The sequence below is a fragment of the Erythrolamprus reginae genome, chromosome 2, assembly GCF_031021105.1.
Source record: "Erythrolamprus reginae isolate rEryReg1 chromosome 2, rEryReg1.hap1, whole genome shotgun sequence".
NCBI classification, from domain to species: Eukaryota; Metazoa; Chordata; class Lepidosauria; order Squamata; family Dipsadidae; genus Erythrolamprus; species Erythrolamprus reginae.
In genome coordinates this window covers 47,475,740-47,493,331 of record NC_091951.1, presented here as the reverse complement: position 1 = coordinate 47,493,331, position 17,592 = coordinate 47,475,740, and the positions used below count along the sequence as shown (strand labels likewise).

Genomic DNA, 17,592 nt, shown 5'->3' with positions numbered 1-17,592 from the left:
TTAATAGACTTTGCTTCCATTTCATTTCTATCCTGAGTCTTGGAATTACGGCATTTTGTTTCAAAGTTAATTCTCAGAGGGCTCTTCCGGAATTGGCCCACCTCCAATAAATCTTAGGTTTTCTACAAATGCTTTATGGGATGTTTCTCCTTTTTTCTTAACGTTGCTAACATTTTTATTCATTTTTTCCTTTAAAGGTTATAGTGGGCAAGGGTATAAAGAGTCGAATGAATCATTCCAAAAGTACAGACTTGGGAACGGAACAGAGAAGCTTGAAAATCAAATGGAACAACAAAGGCAGAAGAAAAACCCAACAAATAAATGGAATAAGGAAATGTCATCTTCAGTTGATGCTCAGTTGCAAAGCTTTCTTGACCAACCAGGAAAAATAGAGAAAAAATATATTAGAAAAGGCGCAGGACTATTCAAAGACATATTAGATGTAAATGAATATTATCCAACTGAACCCAAACCAGAAGACTATATATGCAAAGACAGTGAAAAAAATTACAGTGGGACATTCACTCATTCTAGAGAAAGAGTGATATCTGAGAAAGGGAGGCACGTAGGGGAGAAGCCATATAAATGCATGGAGTGTGGAAAGGAGTTCATTGAAAACAATAAACTTACACGCCATCTAAGGATCCACACAGGGGAGAAGCCATACAAATGCATGGAGTGTGGAAAGGACTTCAGACAAAGCAGTCAACTTACATCCCATCTAAGGATCCACACAAGGGAGAAGCCATACAAATGCATGGAGTGTGGAAAGGACTTCAGAGAAAGCAGTAAACTTACATCCCATCACAGGATCCACACAGGGGAGAAGCCATATAAATCCATGGAGTGTGGAAAGGGCTTCAGTCTCCTCAGTAATCTTAAACCCCATCAAAGGATCCACACAGGGGAAAAGCCATATAAATGTATGGAGTGTGGAAAGGTCTTCAGAAAAAGCAATGATCTTACACGCCATCAAATGATCCACACAGGGGAGAAACCGTATAAATGCATGGAGTGTGGAAAGGGCTTTAGCCAAGATGGTAATCTTATTTCACATCAAAGGATCCACACAGGGGAGAAGCCATATAAATGCACGGAGTGTGGAAAGGACTTTAGTAATAATGGTCATCTTACCCGCCATCACAAGATCCACACAGGGGAGAAGCCATAAAAATGGAAGGAGTGTGGAAGGAGCTTCAGGCAAAATACTCATCTTATTTCACATCACAGGATCCACAGGGGAGAAGCCATATAAATGCTTGGAATGTGGAAAGGACTTCAGAAAAAGCAGCAATCTTATATCCCATCAAAGGATTCACACAGGGGAGAAGCCATATAAATATAGGGAGTGTTGAAAGGGCTTTAGCCAACAGACTAGTCGTAATTCCCATCAAAGGTCCCACACAGGGGAGAAGCCATATACACGGAGTATGGAAAGGGCTTTAGTTCCAACAGTTATCTTACTTCTCATAGAAGGATCCACACAGGGGAGTGTTGTGGTTGGCTCATGGCCAGCTCCTCTGATAACAGATTTTGACCCCGATGAGCCGTGTCTGTCGGAGCATCGGAGACCTGTGTGGCTCTCGGAGGGTTCAGATGGTGAGGGGAAGGAGAGATGGAAGCTGAAAGTGCTGGAGAGGTAGAGGTGGAGGCCCCTGCAGTGCCTGTGGAACCCCCAGTTAGATCCTCATCTGGGTCAGATGAGGAGGGGGTGGTTAATGGCCCCATTCTCCATGTCTGAGTGCGCAGGATTATGGGACAACATGAGCAGCTGCGCAGATGCAGAAGATCTAAATCACAGCTGGTAGTAATTGGGGAATCCTGGAGCAGGCGTAAAAGGGGAGTCTTTGTGGGAGAACCTTTTGCAGTAGTTTTCATTTGTGGTTTAAAAGACAATGAAACGGATCTGGGTTTCCCTCTCTAAACCAACATGTTGCATCCATGGAAAACAGCCCAGTTTTTGGACACCTTTGTTCTGAAAGACTGTAGCTATTGAACAATAAAGTGAATTCCTTTGCTGCAGCTCAGTTTGGAGGCATTCTTTACAAACCTTCTGCTGTTTGGGTCATTCGTTATTGGCTTGGCAGATAATCCTGAACTTTTGGTCATAAAGCTGCTCCGAGTCTTCGGAGAGGGGCGGCATACAGAATTAATTAATTAATAATAAAAAGACATTCTTCAGCCAATTTGTAAAGCAATATATTTTGTGTTTCGGAAACCTCCAGTCTCTGTGTGTGTTTTTGTCTTTATCTGCTGCTCAGCCAGTGTCAGGCAGAAGAGGGAGTAGCCATATGACAGCAGAGAGTATGGCAAGACTTTTACTTACAGGAATCAACTGGCTGGTAATAAAAGGATCTACACAGAGAGAAACCCATACAAATCCTCGGCGTGCAGAAAGGATTTCAGACAAACCAGTAGTCTTACTTCCCATAGGATGAGGTCATGCAAGTGCATGGACTGTGGAGAGAGAGCAAGTGGAGCAGGAATGATGTAATTCCCCATACAGAGATACATTTGGTTATGAATCTATGTTAATTCTAGATTTAATTTGTTAAATCCCGGGAGTTTCCTGCCACTCAGTTTTTTCTTCCCACTTCATTATACACAAAGTGTTTAAAATGTCCTTCTTCTGACATTCTTTAATAAGCAGTGTAAGCCTTCCAAATAACATCTGAGACATAAATCAGAGTCCAGACCTTGGCCTTCTTCCAAGTTCCAATTTATTGTCAGTAGTTAAACCAGTACTAACTTTTCCTACAGTTTCCCACCCAGCTAAAGGTTCATATAATCAGGATTAGGCTACTACCCGGACCGGGGGGGGGGGGGGGCGGACGCAGTGGGGTGGCCAAAATGGAACTCCACCCCAGAGCACCCAATTTGCACCAAAAGATGTTGAAAGAAAATGCAGGGCGTCCTCTTTGGTTGCCCTCTGTGTTCTTCCCAAAAGAGTTTAAAAACCCCAAAGTCAGCGATTCTACTACAAACAAAATTGTCTAGGAAAAGTATAAGGAGATAAAATCTGGAATTAATTCTCTGTGAACTGGATTTCTGCCTCTCCCTCCTTTCTGAATGCCTATAATATTCTCTAGAAAAGAGGTCTGGTCGTCTGCAGGAAGGAGGGTTAAGACTCTTATGTGGAATGGGGCATTTTGGGATGTTCATTTAGGTTGTGGAAGTAGCAAGGAACACTTTAGATTGTTTCCTTTGAGTAACTGATTATTTTGTGAGTCTCCATTTTAATCATGAACGCACCTTTATGACAACAATAATAATAATAATAATAATAATTTATTGGATTTGTATGTTGCCCCTCTCCGTAGACTCGGGGCGGCTAACAACAATGATAAAACAACATGTAACAATCCAATAATTAAAAAAACAACTAAAAAACTTTATTATAAAAACAAACATACCATGCATAACTTGTAATGGCCTAAGGGGAAGGAATATCTCAACTCCCCCATGCCTGGCGGTATAAGTGAGTCTTGAGTAGTTTACGACAATGCTCAAAATGTGCTTTCAAAATTCTAAGTGACATGTTTCTGTTATTTCATTGTTCTACAGCTGCTCACTTCTAGGATGTGGATAAATTTGATGACCTGCTTGTTTTGAGTCCATTGACATGAGGATTGTTTTGAGGTTCTTGGAAAATCCTGGGTCAGGTCACATGATTGTCAAGCCACTCCCAACTGGCCACATGGCTGGCAAGCCACACCCACAAAATAAGCCACACCCACAGTGGTAGTAAACATTTTGGTACCCCTTCACTAGGCTCATCCCCCATCCTCACAGCCACAAGTTCATCACGTGGACCAGTCTGGTTGTCTGCAAATCCACGGACCTCCTCCATACATCGGTTGGTGCTAAGAAAGGATGACCTTGAATCTTCTAGAGGGAATTTGTTATCGCTATTATATTTTCCCCTCATACAACCGCCACTCCGAATTCCCACTGTATTACTCTAATTGTGGCAGGCCAAAGTCTCTACTCAAATTATAGCTACAGCCTGACAAACAGTGTTGGAAGAGACCTTGCCGGTCATCTAGTCCAAACGCCCTGCTCCTCTGCTCAAGCAGGAGACCCATCTAGACTCATCTAGACTAGCCATGGCCAGTTCCTGTAACCATTCTTGATATGTCTTAGTCTCTAATCTCCTAATCATTCTGGTTGCTCTCCTCTGCACTTTTCCTAGAGTCTCAACATCTTTTCTATAGCGTGGTGACCCAAACTGGATGCTGTACTCCAGATGTGGTCTAACCAAGGCTCTATAGAGGGGTATTAGTACCTCACTTGATCTTGATTGTATCCCTCTGTTGATGCAGCTCAAGATTGCATTAGCTTTATTGGCTGTCGCTGCACACTGCTGGCTCATGTTTAGCTGATTGTCCACTTGGTTCTCCAAATTCCCTCTCACAGTCACTTCCAGTAAGCCTGGTTTCACCCGGTTTATATATATACCTTTGGGGGACTTTGACCTAAGTGTAGAACTTTACTTTTCTCTACATTTCATTTCATTTTCTTAGATAGAACACAGTGCTCAAGCCTGTCAAGATCCATCTGTATCTTCAGCCTATCTTCTAGGGAGTTAGCTTTCCTCCATGATCCTCACATTTCAGGCACCCCTTTTGCAGGCGGGGAGGGGGATCTGCCACCTGAAAACGCTTTCATTTAAAAGTGTTTCAAAGCAGTTCTCTGGGCTCCTTCGGGAATCAGGCTCTGACCAAGACAGCAAAGGCGCAGGGGCTTGGTGGGAAGCCATGTAGCATGTTTACGAAATGGCAGGTCCAGGAGGATTTATGTGCTGCCTCTCTATTGGGACTTGCTGTGAGAAAGCTTGGCTTTCAATGCCTATGGCTATAGGTAGGAAGACGGGCATTTTGGGAGTGGAGCCAAACCCATCTTCTGACCCCATGAAAATCATACCACACCACACCCACTCGAGTTAAATTCCATCCCAATTTCTGCAGAATAAATGTCAACAGATGCATGATAACACCGTCTTGTTAAAGATTTGAAGAATATGTGCTATAAAGAAATCTCTTCCTAGTATTATCTGAATAAACTTTTCTTGGGAAATTTGCTTAGTCACCTTATACAAGTAAACTGAACAGTTCCATAGCAGAAGTCCTGAGATTTACCTTATGGAACAAAAGTGGATTCTTAAAAATCAAGGAATATCTGCTACTAATAAGTTTACTAATAATACAAAACATAGAAGATTACATAATCATATATGACTACATGCAATTTCTTATTCACTTCACATTTCTATAATCTTAGAAAGCAAAATTCATTTTTCTTGTTAGAACATATAAAAAGATCTCTGCTGCTCATTATCAAATTCCGGGTTGAAGTGAGGATGCTGCTAACCCTGATGCTGGTAGGCAGAGGCAGAATTATTGTTTTCCTCTCCAAAAATTAAGTTGTGTCTTAATTCTTTTGCCAGAAAGTGATTGTCAGGGAGCCAAATAATATGCTTCTTCCAAGTCTATCCACAGTTACTGAGCACTAACCCTTTCAGGCAATCCAGATCAGGAATCAGACAAGACCAAGTCTATTGGACATCTTTAATATTGTTGTGGTATAATAAGAGAGTCTTGAATGCCCATCAAAAGTTTTCCATTCATGCGCTGTGTGGTAAAACAAAACAAGGTTATGGCATACACTTGAAAGAAATCCGGGAAGGCTGTAATTTCGGAATCTGTCTGGCAAGAATAAAGAATGTTTACTCACAGGGAATATGTTCGTGTAAAGCTTGTATCTATCCTGGATGGTTAGAAAGCTGGTAAAAGTAACAAAGAGTTAGGCATCTTGCAGGCCTTAGCTAAAGGTTAGGAACAGAGATGACCTGGAACAAATAGAATGTGTATTAGATAACTCCTGTTTTAGTCTTATATAATACATGCTTGACTAAATAAATAAAATAAAATCTATGTGTTTCAGCATTAAACCACTGGAGGGCCACAGGTGGATTCCAGAGGAGGGTGAGAAGGAAGTGACATGTTTGTTTTGCCTCTCTAGGACACTGCAACTTCTCTCTTTCACCCTTTGAGTTTTGCAGGAGATAAAACTGGAGGAAAGTCTTGAAGAGAAGAGACCCAGCTGTGGTCCTGGGTGACTGGTGGATGTTTTCCCTTTAAGAGAGAGGCAGGAGGTTCTCACGCTGAAGAAGTAAGAGATATAAGCCCTCATCCAGGTTCAGTCTTCTGTGTCCCGATAGTGGGAGAGCCCAGATCCCATGTGCCCCCTTTTCTATGCACATAACAGGCGGAGTGTGATGGGGGAAGTAGACTGGCAGACAAACTGTTTTGGCTTCTGTTGTGTTGTCTCCAGCCAGAAATCCAAATCCGCAGGAAGGAGGAGGATATTCCAGGGGAGGCAATTAGGTCCCATTTCCTGGGAAAAGCTGGGTAGGGGCAGAGGGTGAACTTGCATGGCAAATGACAAGCAGGAAAGAAGGAAAGTTTTACAAGGAAGGAGATGCAGATGATCTCTGCATTCTTACTATGTGCTGGATGTCCTGGTGCTTCTTGACCTCTCAGTGGCTTTCGATACCATCAACCATGGTATCCCTCTGCGATGGCTAGAGGGGTTGGGAGTGGGGGGAACTGTTCTGCAGTGGTTCTCCTCTTACCTCTCTGGCCGGTCGCAGTCGGTGTTAGTGGGGGGGGGCAGAGGTCGACCTCGAGGTTCTCCCTTGTGGGGTGTCCCAGGGGTCGGTACATTCCCCCCTGCTATTTAATATCTACATGAAACCGCTGGTTGAGATCATCCAAGGGCATGGGGTGAGGTGCCATCAGTACACTGATGACACACAGCTGTACATCTCTACCCCATGTCCAGTTGCTGAAGTGGTGGAAGTGATGTGCCAGTGCATGGAGGCTGTTAGGGTCTGGATGGGTGTCAACAGGCTCAAACTCAACCCTGACAAGATGGAGTGGGAGTGTGTTTTGCCTGCCAAGGATAATCCCATCTCTCCATCCATTTCCCTCTGAATGGGAAAACATCCACCAGTCACCCAGGACAACAACTGGGTCTGTTCTCTTCAAGACTTTCCTCCAGTTTTACCTCCTGCAAAACTCAAATGGTGAAAGAGAGAAGTTGCAGTGTCCTAGAGAGGCAAGCCTAAACATGTCACTTCCTTCTCACCCTCCTCTGGAATCCACCTCTGCCCCCCCAGTGGTTTAATGTTGAACTGCATGGATTTTATTTGATATAATAGAATACAATAGAATTTTTATTAGCCAAGTATGATTGGACACACAAGGAATTTGTCTTGGTGCATATGCTCTCAGTGCACATAAAAGAAAAAGATCCATTTGTCAAGAATTATGTGGAACAACACTTAATGATTGTCATAGGGGTCAAATAAGCAATGAAGAAAAAATATTAATAAAAATCTTATGATACAAGCAACAAGTTACAGTCATACAGTCCCAAGTGGGAGGAAAAGGATGATAGGAATGATGAGAAAAACTAGTAGAAATACTTAGTTTAACACTTTGAGTGATTTAGAAGGGTGACCCGCTCCCTTCTAAATCAGGGGGGAGTTGGGGAACCCTTGCAGGGCAGTGCTGAGGAATTTAACTCGTTTTTCGCTGATAAAGTCGTTCGGATCCGAGCGGAACTCGACTCCAATTGCATAGCAGTATCGGCTGACAATGAGTCAGTCAAGGCGACTGGGGCTAAACGTCTTTGTCCATCTGTCTGGGAGGAGTTTGACTTGGTGACACCTGATGAAGTGGACAAGGCCATTGGAGCTGTGAGTTCTGCCACCTGTTTACTGGATCCCTGTCCCTCTTGGTTGGTTTCGGCCAGTCGAGAGGTGACACGAAGCTAGGTCCAGGAGATTGTCACCACCTCCTTGGGGAGGGGGTCCTTCCCGGCTCCTTATTGTTCTGTCTGGGTTTTCCCAGACCTCCACACCCACTGAAAAAACAGCCAGACACTCTGGTAAAATCCAAAAGTAATTTATAGCAGGAAAAAATAAGCACAAAGGAAAACCTGTCTTCACAGCAGACAGGTTACAATACTTTACAACAGGGTCCTGATGTCCAGTCAATTCCAAAAGCTTCTTGCTGGCACCCCCCCCCAAGGTTTCAAGAGTCCAAAGCACAAACCAGGATTGTAGCCACCAAAGTTCACAGACAGGTCTCACGAATCTCCAAGATAAAACTCCACAAGCCAGGAAGGGTGGGGCCGCCTTTTATCCTTTCCCAAGAGCACCACACCCAAACCCAGCTGTGACCTCTAATGCTGGAAATATCTAGCCAATTGCGTTCTTCTCTCGTTAGCTCTCCTCTGTCGCATATCTATGAAGTCACTAGCATCTTCCCCCAGGGAATCCAGGCTGCTTGCTGGGGAGAGCTCCCCCTGGTGGAACTCTGGCTGTCCTTCATCTTCAGCCTGGGATTCAGCTTCTTCATCAGTCTGCCCCTCCTGGTCCTCAGCCTCTGAGCTGGACACCGACAGCAAATCAGCCATTCCCGGAGGGGTCCCAGGCTGAACCACAACACTTATAAGGAGGCATTTGTGCGCCCCCTCCTCAAGAAGCCTTCCCTGGACCCAGCCATGCGTAATAACTACCGTCCAGTCTCCAACCTTCCCTTTATGGGGAAGGTTGTTGAGAAGGTGGTGGCACTCCAACTCCAGCAGTCCTTGGAAGAAGCCGATTATCTAGGGCCTCAACAGTCGGGTTTCAGGCTCGGTTACAGCATGGAAACTGCTTTGGTCGCGTTGATGGATGATCTCTGGCGGGCCCGGGATAGGGGCTTGTCCTCTGTTCTGGTGCTTCTTGACCTCTCAGCGGCTTTCGATACCATCGATCATGGTATCCTTCTGCGCCGACTGGAGGGGCTGGGAGTGGGAGGCACTGTTCTCCAGTGGTTCTCCTCCTACCTCTCCGGTCGGTCGCAGTCGGTGTTAGTGGGGGGTCAGAGGTCGACCTCTAGGTTTCTCCCTTGTGGGGTGCCTCAGGGGTTGGTCCTCTCCCCCCTGCTATTTAATATCTACATGAAACCCCTGGGTGAGATCATCCAAGGGCATGGGGTGAGGTATCATCAATATGCGGATGATACCCAGTTGTACATCTCCACCCCATGTCCAGTCAACGAAGCAGTGGAAGTGATGTGCCGGTGCCTGGAGGCTGTTGGGGACTGGATGGGTGTCAAGAAACTCAAACTCAATCCAGACAAGACAGAGTGGGGTGTTGCCTCCCAAGGACAATTCCATCTGTCCGTCCATTACCCTGGGGGGGGAATTGTTGACCCCCTCAGAGAGGGTGTGCAACTTGGCCTCCTGCTCGATCCACACCTGACATTAGAATATCATCTTTCGGCTGTGGCGAGGAGGGTGTTTGCCCAGGTTCGCCTGGTGCACCAGTTGCGGCCCTATTTGGACAGGGAGTCATTGCTCACAGTCACTCATGCCCTTATCACCTCGAGGTTCGATTACTGCAACGCTCTCTACATGGGGCTACCTTTGAAAAGTGTTCGGAAACTCCAGATCCTGCAGAACACGGCCGCGAGAGCCATCGTGGGGCTTTCCAGATTCGCCCACGTATCTACAACACTCCGTGGCCTGCATTGGCTGCCGATCAGTTTCCGGTCACAATTCAAAGTGTTGGTCATGACCTTTAAAGCCCTACATGGCACTCTACCAGAGTACCTCCAGAACCGCCTGCTACCGCACGAATCCCAGCGGCCGATAAGGTCCCACAGAGTTGGCCTTCTCCGGGTCCCGTCGACTAAACAATGTCGTCTGGCAGGCCCCAGGGGAAGAGCCTTCTCTGTGGCAGCCCCGGCCCTCTGGAATCAAGTCTCCCTCCGGAGATTAGAACTGCTCCCACCCTCCTTGTCTTCCGTAAACTACTTAAGACCCACCTATACCACCAGGCATGGGGGATTTGAGAGACGTTTCCCCCAGGCTTATTATAATTTATGTTTGGTATGTATGTGCTGTTTGGCTTTTAATTATGATAGGGTTTTTAGTTTTTTTAATATTACATTTGTGCCAGCATAATATTGTTTTTATCGTTGTTGTGAGCCGCCCCGAGTCTTCAGAGAGGGGCGGCATACAAATCTAATAAATTATTATTATTATTATTAATTAAGTGCAGATTTAATAAAAAGTCTGACAGTGTTGAGGGAATTATTTCTTTAGTAGAGTGATGGCGTTCGGGAAAAAACTGTATAGGAATAATTGGGGTTCTTTGCCCCAATGTGCATAACTTTGCACTTGTTTAGGTTAAATGCATTTGCCACTTTGTTGCCCACTCACTCAATTTTGAGAGATCCTTCTGGAGCTCCCGACAATCAGTTTCACTTTTCACTACCTGGAACAATTTAATGTCGTCAGCAAACTTGCTACCTCACTATTTACTTCTACATCCAGATCATTAATGAATAAATTAAAAAGTAAAGGTCCCAAAACTGAACCTTGGGGCACACCCCTTCTTACTTCTTTCCATCCAGAGAATTATCCATTTATTGCCACCCTTTGCTTCATACAATTTAGCCAGTTACCAATCCAGGACAAGACCTGTCCTCTAATTCCGTGGCTGAGAGCTTTTTTAGGAGCCTTTGGTGAGGGACTTTGTCAAAAGCCTTTTGAAAGTCAAGATATACAATATCAATTGTGTCCTCTTTATCTATGTGTTTATTTACACCCTCAAAGAATTCTAACAAGTTAGTAAGACATGATTTGCCTTGATGTTGATTTTCTTTCAGCAATGCCTGTTTTTCTATGTGACCAGTAATTTTATCTTTAATAATGGTTTCCATCACTTTACCTGGAACTGAGGTTAAACTGACTGGTCTATAGTTTCCTGGATCACCTCTGGATCCTTTTTTGAAGATCGGGATTACATTTGCCTCCCTCCAATCCTCAGGTACAGTGCCTGATCTTAGAGAAAGTCTCTTTGTGCTTCTTGGGTTATATTTCACTGTGAATTAATGGTTCAGTAGAGATCTATGGTTGCGTTTAGAAGAACGACATTTAAAACACTTTATGTGTAATGAAGTGGAAAGAAACAACTGAGTGGCAGGAACTCTTGAAAAGAAAATCCCAGGATTTAACAAATGAAATCTAGAATTAACATAGATTCTTAACCAAATGTATCTCTGTATGGGGAATTACATCATTTTTGCTCCTCTCGTTCTCTCTCCACAGTCCATGGACTTACATGACTTCATCCTTTTATGGATGTTCCTATGGGAAGTAAGACTACTAGTTTCTCGGAAATCCTTTCTGTACTCCAAGGGTTTTTATGGGTTTTTCTCTGTGTAGATCCTTTTATTACCAGCCAGTTGATTCCTGTAAGTAAAAGCCTTGCCATACTCTCTGCTGTTTGATCACTACTCCCTGTTCTACCTGACACCGGTTGAGCATCAAAGAAAGACAAAAAAACACACACCCAGACTGGAGTTTTCTGAAACACAAAATATATTGCTTTACAAGTTGACTGAGAGCCACAATGACGGCAAAATAAAGCCTGTTTATGACCAATAGGACAGGGGTATATACCAAGCAGATAACAAATGTCCCAAACCGCACAAGGTCTGTAAAGAATGCCTCCAAACTGGGCTGCAGCAAAGATACACACTCTATTGTTCAACGGCTACAGTCTTTCAAAACACAAGTGTCCAAAAACTGGGTTGTTTTCCAAAGATTCAAGATGTTGGTTTAGAGTGGGAATTCCGGATCTTTGTTGTCTCTGTTAAACCACAAAAGATAACTCCTGCAAAGAGCTAAGCCACAAAACCTCCCCTTTTAAGCCTAATTACTCCCAGCTGTGTTTAAGATCTTCTGCATCAGCGCAGCTACTTCTGTTGTCCCATAATGCTGCACATTCAGACTTTGAGAAAGGGGTCATTAATCACCCCCTCCTCATCTGACCCAAACGAGGCTCTAACTGGGGAGTTCCACAGGCTCTGCAAGGGCCTCCACCTCTACCCCTCTAGCACCTTCAGCTTCCATCTCTCCTTCCCCCTTCCTGTATGAACCCTCCAAGAGCCACACAGGTCTCCAATGCTCTGACGGACCCGGCTCATCCGGTTCAAAAATTGTTATCTTGCCGTGAGTCAACAGTCCCGTGTGGATCTTTCTATGAGTAGTTAGATAACTGTTGGAACTAAAGCCCTTTCCACACTCCATGCATTTATATGGCTTCTCCCCTGTGTGGATCCTTTGATGTGAAATAAGATGACTGCTTTTAATGAAGCCCTTTCCACACTCCATGCATTTATATGGCTTCTCCCCTGTGTGGATCCTTTCATGGGTTGTAAGGTCTTTGTTTGTTCTAAAGTCCTTTCCACACTCCATGCATTTATATGGCTTCTCCCCTGTGTGGATCATTTGATGTGTAATAAGATTAGTATGTCGGCTGAAGCCCTTTCCACACTCCATGCATTTATATGGCTTCTCCCCTGTGTGGATCATTTGATGTGTAATAAGATTAGTATGTCGGCTGAAGCCCTTTCCACACTCCATGCATTTATATGGCTTCTCCCCTGTGTGGGTCCTTTGATGTGAAATAAGATGACTGCTTTTAATGAAGCCCTTTCCACACTCCATGCATTTATATGGCTTCTCCCCTGTGTGGATCCTTTCATGGATTGTAAGGTCTTTGTTTGTTCTAAAGTCCTTTCCACACTCCATGCATTTATATGGCTTCTCCCCTGTGTGGATCATTTGATGTGTAATAAGATTAGTATGTTGGCTGAAGCCCTTTCCACACTCCATGCATTTATATGGCTTCTCCCCTGTGTGGGTCCTTTGATGGCGTGTAAGATGACTGCTTACTCTAAAGTCCTTTCCACACTCCATGCATTTATATGGCTTCTCCCCTGTGTGGATCCTTTGATGTGAAATAAGATGACTGCTTTTAATGAAGCCCTTTCCACACTCCATGCATTTATATGGCTTCTCCCCTGTGTGGATCCTTTCGTGAGTTGTAAGGTCTTTGTTTGTTCTAAAGTCCTTCCCACACTCCATGCATTTATATGGTTTTTCCCCTGTGTGGATCATTTGATGTGTAATAAGATTAGTATGTCGGCTGAAGCCCTTTCCACACTCCATGCATTTGTATGGCTTCTCCCCTATCTGTCTTCTGTCATGGGAAGTAAGATGACCACATTGGTCCTTTCCACACTCAATGTTTTTAAATGGCTTCTCTCCTATGTGCATCCCTTTCTCAGACATCACTCTTTCTCTAGAAAGAGTTAATGTCCCACTGTAATTTTTTCCATTGTCTTTACATATGTTGTCTTCTGGTCTTGGTTGTGTTGGATAATATTCATTTACATCTAATGTGTCTTTGAATAGTCCTTCACCTAGTCCAATATATTTTTTCTCTATTTTTCCTAGTTTGTCAAGAAAGCCTTGCAACTGAGCATCAACTGAAAATGAGTTTTCCTGCTTCTGTCTTTGTTGCTCCATTTGATTTTCAGGCTTCTCTGTTCTATTCCCATGTTCGTACTTTTGGAATGGTTCAATCGACTCTTTATACTCTTGCCCATTATAACCTTTAAAGGAAAAGAGGAATAAGAATATTAGCAAGGTTTAGAAAAAAGGAGAAAGATGTAAGAAAACCTAATATTTATTGTTGGTGGGCCAATTTCGGAAGAGCCCTCTGAGAATTAACTTTGAGGAATTTGTTTTGTTCTTCCATTTGTGTTTTAATTTTTTCCTGCCAAAGATCACATGATGGAAGAGAAAGAAAACTTAAGAGTTCTTGTATTAACCCTATGCAGCATGTTTGCAATTGAAAAATGGGACCAGACTGTCCTAATTCCAAGACTCAGGATAGAAATGAAATGGAAGCAAAGTCCATTAAGCCAAAATAATTAATTGATCTGCAATCCTTCATAGTACTGGCACAGAAGCATCTAGGACAAATAATATGAAATCTCTGTAATAGAGTTTAGCATTACCTGAAACCAAGGAATTATTTTATCACTGACAGGTTTAAATCAAAATAGAAAAACTCAGCAGGTGACAAGTGACACAGGATGTATCTAAAAAGAAAGCAATTCATCTATTTCCATACTAGGAGCAGCAGATCAGCAGATCTTCTCCTTTTCCCTCTCAAGAGATGAACTCTATTTGGAGATATTTAAATAAGAAACAGACAATGGCATCTACCTACATCATGTCTTCCTGAACTCAGACTGGAGAATAGCAAACCTTACCTAAAGAAGCTGAGTTTCTGTAATTCTCCAGCATGACTTCCCAATGCAGAGCTTTTTGGTGAAGATCCAGCCGAGACCACTCCTCCTCCAAGAAATAAACAGCCACATCCTCAAAGGGCACAAGATCCTCCTGGGGAAAAAAAGTGCAGAATAGGCCTGGGAGGGTCTGCAAGATCTGCCCTTTTCTTTAGAAATTCCCAAAGCAAAATTATGCACTAAGGTCTATGCTTAGTAGGATTCCAGGACTGAGATGAGAAAATGGACAGAACAAGAAGCATTTGACTGCAAAAATATTTTAGGCAGCTTTTATCCGGACTTTTGGTGCCATTCAATAAAGATTTATTTCCTTCTGGATCGATTCATCTACTATTCGCTCTCAAAACACTCTTCTCAATCCATTAATGCATCCACCATCAAAAAACCATCAGAATCTGGAGAGAATCAACTGGCAGGTGGACCTTGGAAACATCATCTATCAGTGACTATAATCTTCCTATGTATACAGAAGGAGGTTTTTGTGTCTCTGTGTTTTCTCTCTCTCTCTCTCTCTCTCTCTCTCTCTCTCTCTCTCTGGGTGTGTGTTTGTGTGTGCCATCAATACCCAGAAATTCAAAACTCTTCATGACAGGCATGGACCTGACTCAAGTAGTTCAGGGTCCGACTCACGAGGGGGGACACACACCTGACATGGTAGTCCTCTCGGAGCAATTGAGAAATGGACTGAGACTAAAGGGCTTAGAAGCATGGCCTTTGTCATGGTCAGACCATTTTCTACTGCGGCTTGATTTCCTGGCTCCAATCCTACCCCGAAGGGAGGTGGAACCGACTAGGTGGTTCCGTCCCTGATGGACCCAGAGGGCTTTCAGAGGCTGCTTGGGATTTTACCAGATTCACTCATCCACAGCTCGGCAGAGTCTCTTGCTGTGGCCTGGAATAGGGCTGCAGCGGAGGCTCTTTACCAAATTGCGCCGTTGCGACCTCTCTGTGGCACTAGACCCGTAGAGCTCCATGGTTCAACGAGGAGCTCCAGGAGTTGAAATGCCAATAGAGACATCTAGAGAAGCGATGGAGGAACAGTAAATCCGAATCCAACCAAACACTTGTAAGAGCTCATATTAAGACTTACAAAGTGGCGCTCAAGGCAGCAAGATGTGTGTATCATGCCGCCTTGATTGCATCAGCGGAATCCCGCCCAGACCCTCTGTTTAGGGTGACCCGCTCCCTTCTTAACCAGGGGGGAGTTGGGGAGCCCTTGCAGGGCAGTGCTGAGGAGTTTAACTCATTTTTCGCTGATAAAGTCTCTTGGATCCGGGTGGACCTCGACTCCAATTGAATACCAATGTCGGCTGACAACGAGTCAGTCAAGGTGACAGGGGCCCGTCCTTGTCCATCTGTCTGCGTGGAGTTTGACTTGGAGCTGTGAGTTCCGCCACTTGTCTACTGGATCTGTGTCCCTCTTGGTTGGTTTTGGCCAGCCGAGAGGTGACACGGAGCTAGGTCCAGGAGATTGTCAATGCTTCTTTGGGGAGGGGGTCCTTCCCGGCTCCTTATAAGGAGGCACTTGTGTGCCCCCTCCTCAAGAAGCCCTCCCTGGACCCAGCCCTGTTTAATAACTATCATCCAGTCTCCAACCTCCCCTTTATGGGGAAGATTGTTGAGAAGGTGGTGGCACTCCAACTCCAGCGGTCCTTGGAAGAAGCAGATTATCTAGGACTTCAGCAGTCAGGATTCAGGCCCGGCTACAGCATGGAAACTGCTTTGGTCACGCTGATGGATGATCTCTGGCGGGCCCGGGACAGGGGTTTATCCTCTGTCCTGGTGCTCCTTGACCTCTCAGCGGCTTTCGATACCATCGACCATGGTATCCTTCTGCACCGCCTGGAGGGGTTAGGGGTGGGAGGCACTGTTCTCCAGTGGTTCTCCTCCTACCTCTCTGGTCGGTCGCAGTTGGGTTAGTGGGATGTCAGAGGTCGACCCCGAGGTCTCTCCCTTGTGGGGTGCCTCAGGGGTCGGTCCTCTCCCCCCTGCTATTTAATATCTACATGAAACTGCTGGGTGAGATCATCCAAGGACATGGGGTGAGGTATCATCAGTATCCTGATGATACCCAGTTATACATCTCCACCCCATGTCCAGTCAGCGAAGCAGTGGAAGTGATATGTCGATGTCTGGAGACTGTTCGGGTCTGGATGGATGTCAACAAGCTCAAACTCAACCCTGACAAGATGGAGTGGCTGTGGGTTTTGCCTCCCAAGGACAATTACATCTGTCCGTCCATCAACCTGGGGGGGGGGGGAATTATTGACCCCTTCAGAGAGAGTTCGCAGATTGGGCGTCCTCCTCGTTCCACAGCTAACATTGGAACATAATTTTACGGCTGTGGCAAGGAGGGCATTTGCCCAGGTTCGCCTGGTGCCCCAGTTGCAGCCCTATTTGGACAGGGAGTCATTGCTCACAGTCGCTCATGCCCTCATCACCTTGAGGTTCGACTACTGCAACGCTCTGTACATGGGCTACCTTTGAAAAGGGTTCGGAAACTTCAGATCGTGTAGAATGCGACCGCGAGAGCTATCGTGGGGCTTCCCAGATTTGCCCAAGTTTCTCCAACACCCCATGGCCTGCACTGGCTGCCGATCAGTTTCCGGTCTCAATTCAAAGTGTTGGTAATGACCTTTAAAGCCCTACATGGCATCGGACCAGAATACCTCCGGAATCACCTTCTACCGCACGAATCCCAGCGACTGATAAGGTCCCAGAGTTGGCCTTCTCCGGGTCCCGTCGACTAAACAATGACGTTTGGCGGGCCCCAGGGGAAGAGCCTTCTCTGTGGCGGTCCCAGCCCTCTGGAATGAACTCCCCCCAGAGATTAGAACTGCCCCCACCCTCCTTGTCTTTCGCAAATTATTTAAGACCGACCTGTATCGCCAGGCATGGGGGAACTGAGACACCTCCCCCAGGCTTTTACATTTTATGTATGGTATGCGTGTGTTGCATGGTTTTTGAATGATGGGTTTTTAACTGTTTTTTAATATTAGATTTGTTTTACATTGTAACATTGTTTTATTGTTGTTGTGAGCTGCCCTGAGTCTTCGGAGAGGAGCGGCATACAAATCTAATAAATTATTATTATTATTATTATTATTATTATTATTATTATTATTATTATTATAGCAAGGAAGCTGTTAATTGTCTGAGCCATTGGCTGAATAGGAGTCAAAAAAAAAAAAATTCATAAGGATAACATTTCGGTGGATGTGATGTGCCGTTGCCTGGAAGCTGTTGGGTCTGAATGGGGGCCATCAGGGTCAAGCTGAACCCAAACAAGACTGAGTGGCTTTGGGCACTTCCTCCAAAGGACTGTTCCATCTGTTTGTCCACTGTTTGAGTGGGGGAGACTTTGACC

The 17,592-nt window shown here is 44.8% G+C and overlaps 1 protein-coding gene and 1 pseudogene across 2 annotated transcripts in view; one reads left to right on the top strand and one right to left on the bottom strand.

Annotated features, from left to right (window-relative positions):
- The first annotated feature begins 638 nt into the window (after positions 1–638).
- LOC139160334 (zinc finger protein 208-like) overlaps positions 639–17,592 on the top strand; it is a 147,101-nt pseudogene continuing 130,147 nt past the window's right edge.
- The window catches only part of LOC139160342 (zinc finger protein 737-like), a 97,057-nt gene continuing 90,889 nt past the window's right edge, over positions 11,425–17,592 (bottom strand). For both annotated transcript variants that reach the window (XM_070738113.1, XM_070738112.1), the window contains 2 exons: positions 14,190–14,319; positions 11,425–13,523 (listed from right to left, as the gene is read on the bottom strand). In XM_070738113.1, coding sequence (XP_070594214.1) covers positions 11,908–13,523; positions 14,190–14,319 — 1,746 coding nt within the window. In that variant the 3' untranslated portion in view covers positions 11,425–11,907. The remainder of the gene's footprint in view (positions 13,524–14,189; positions 14,320–17,592) is intronic.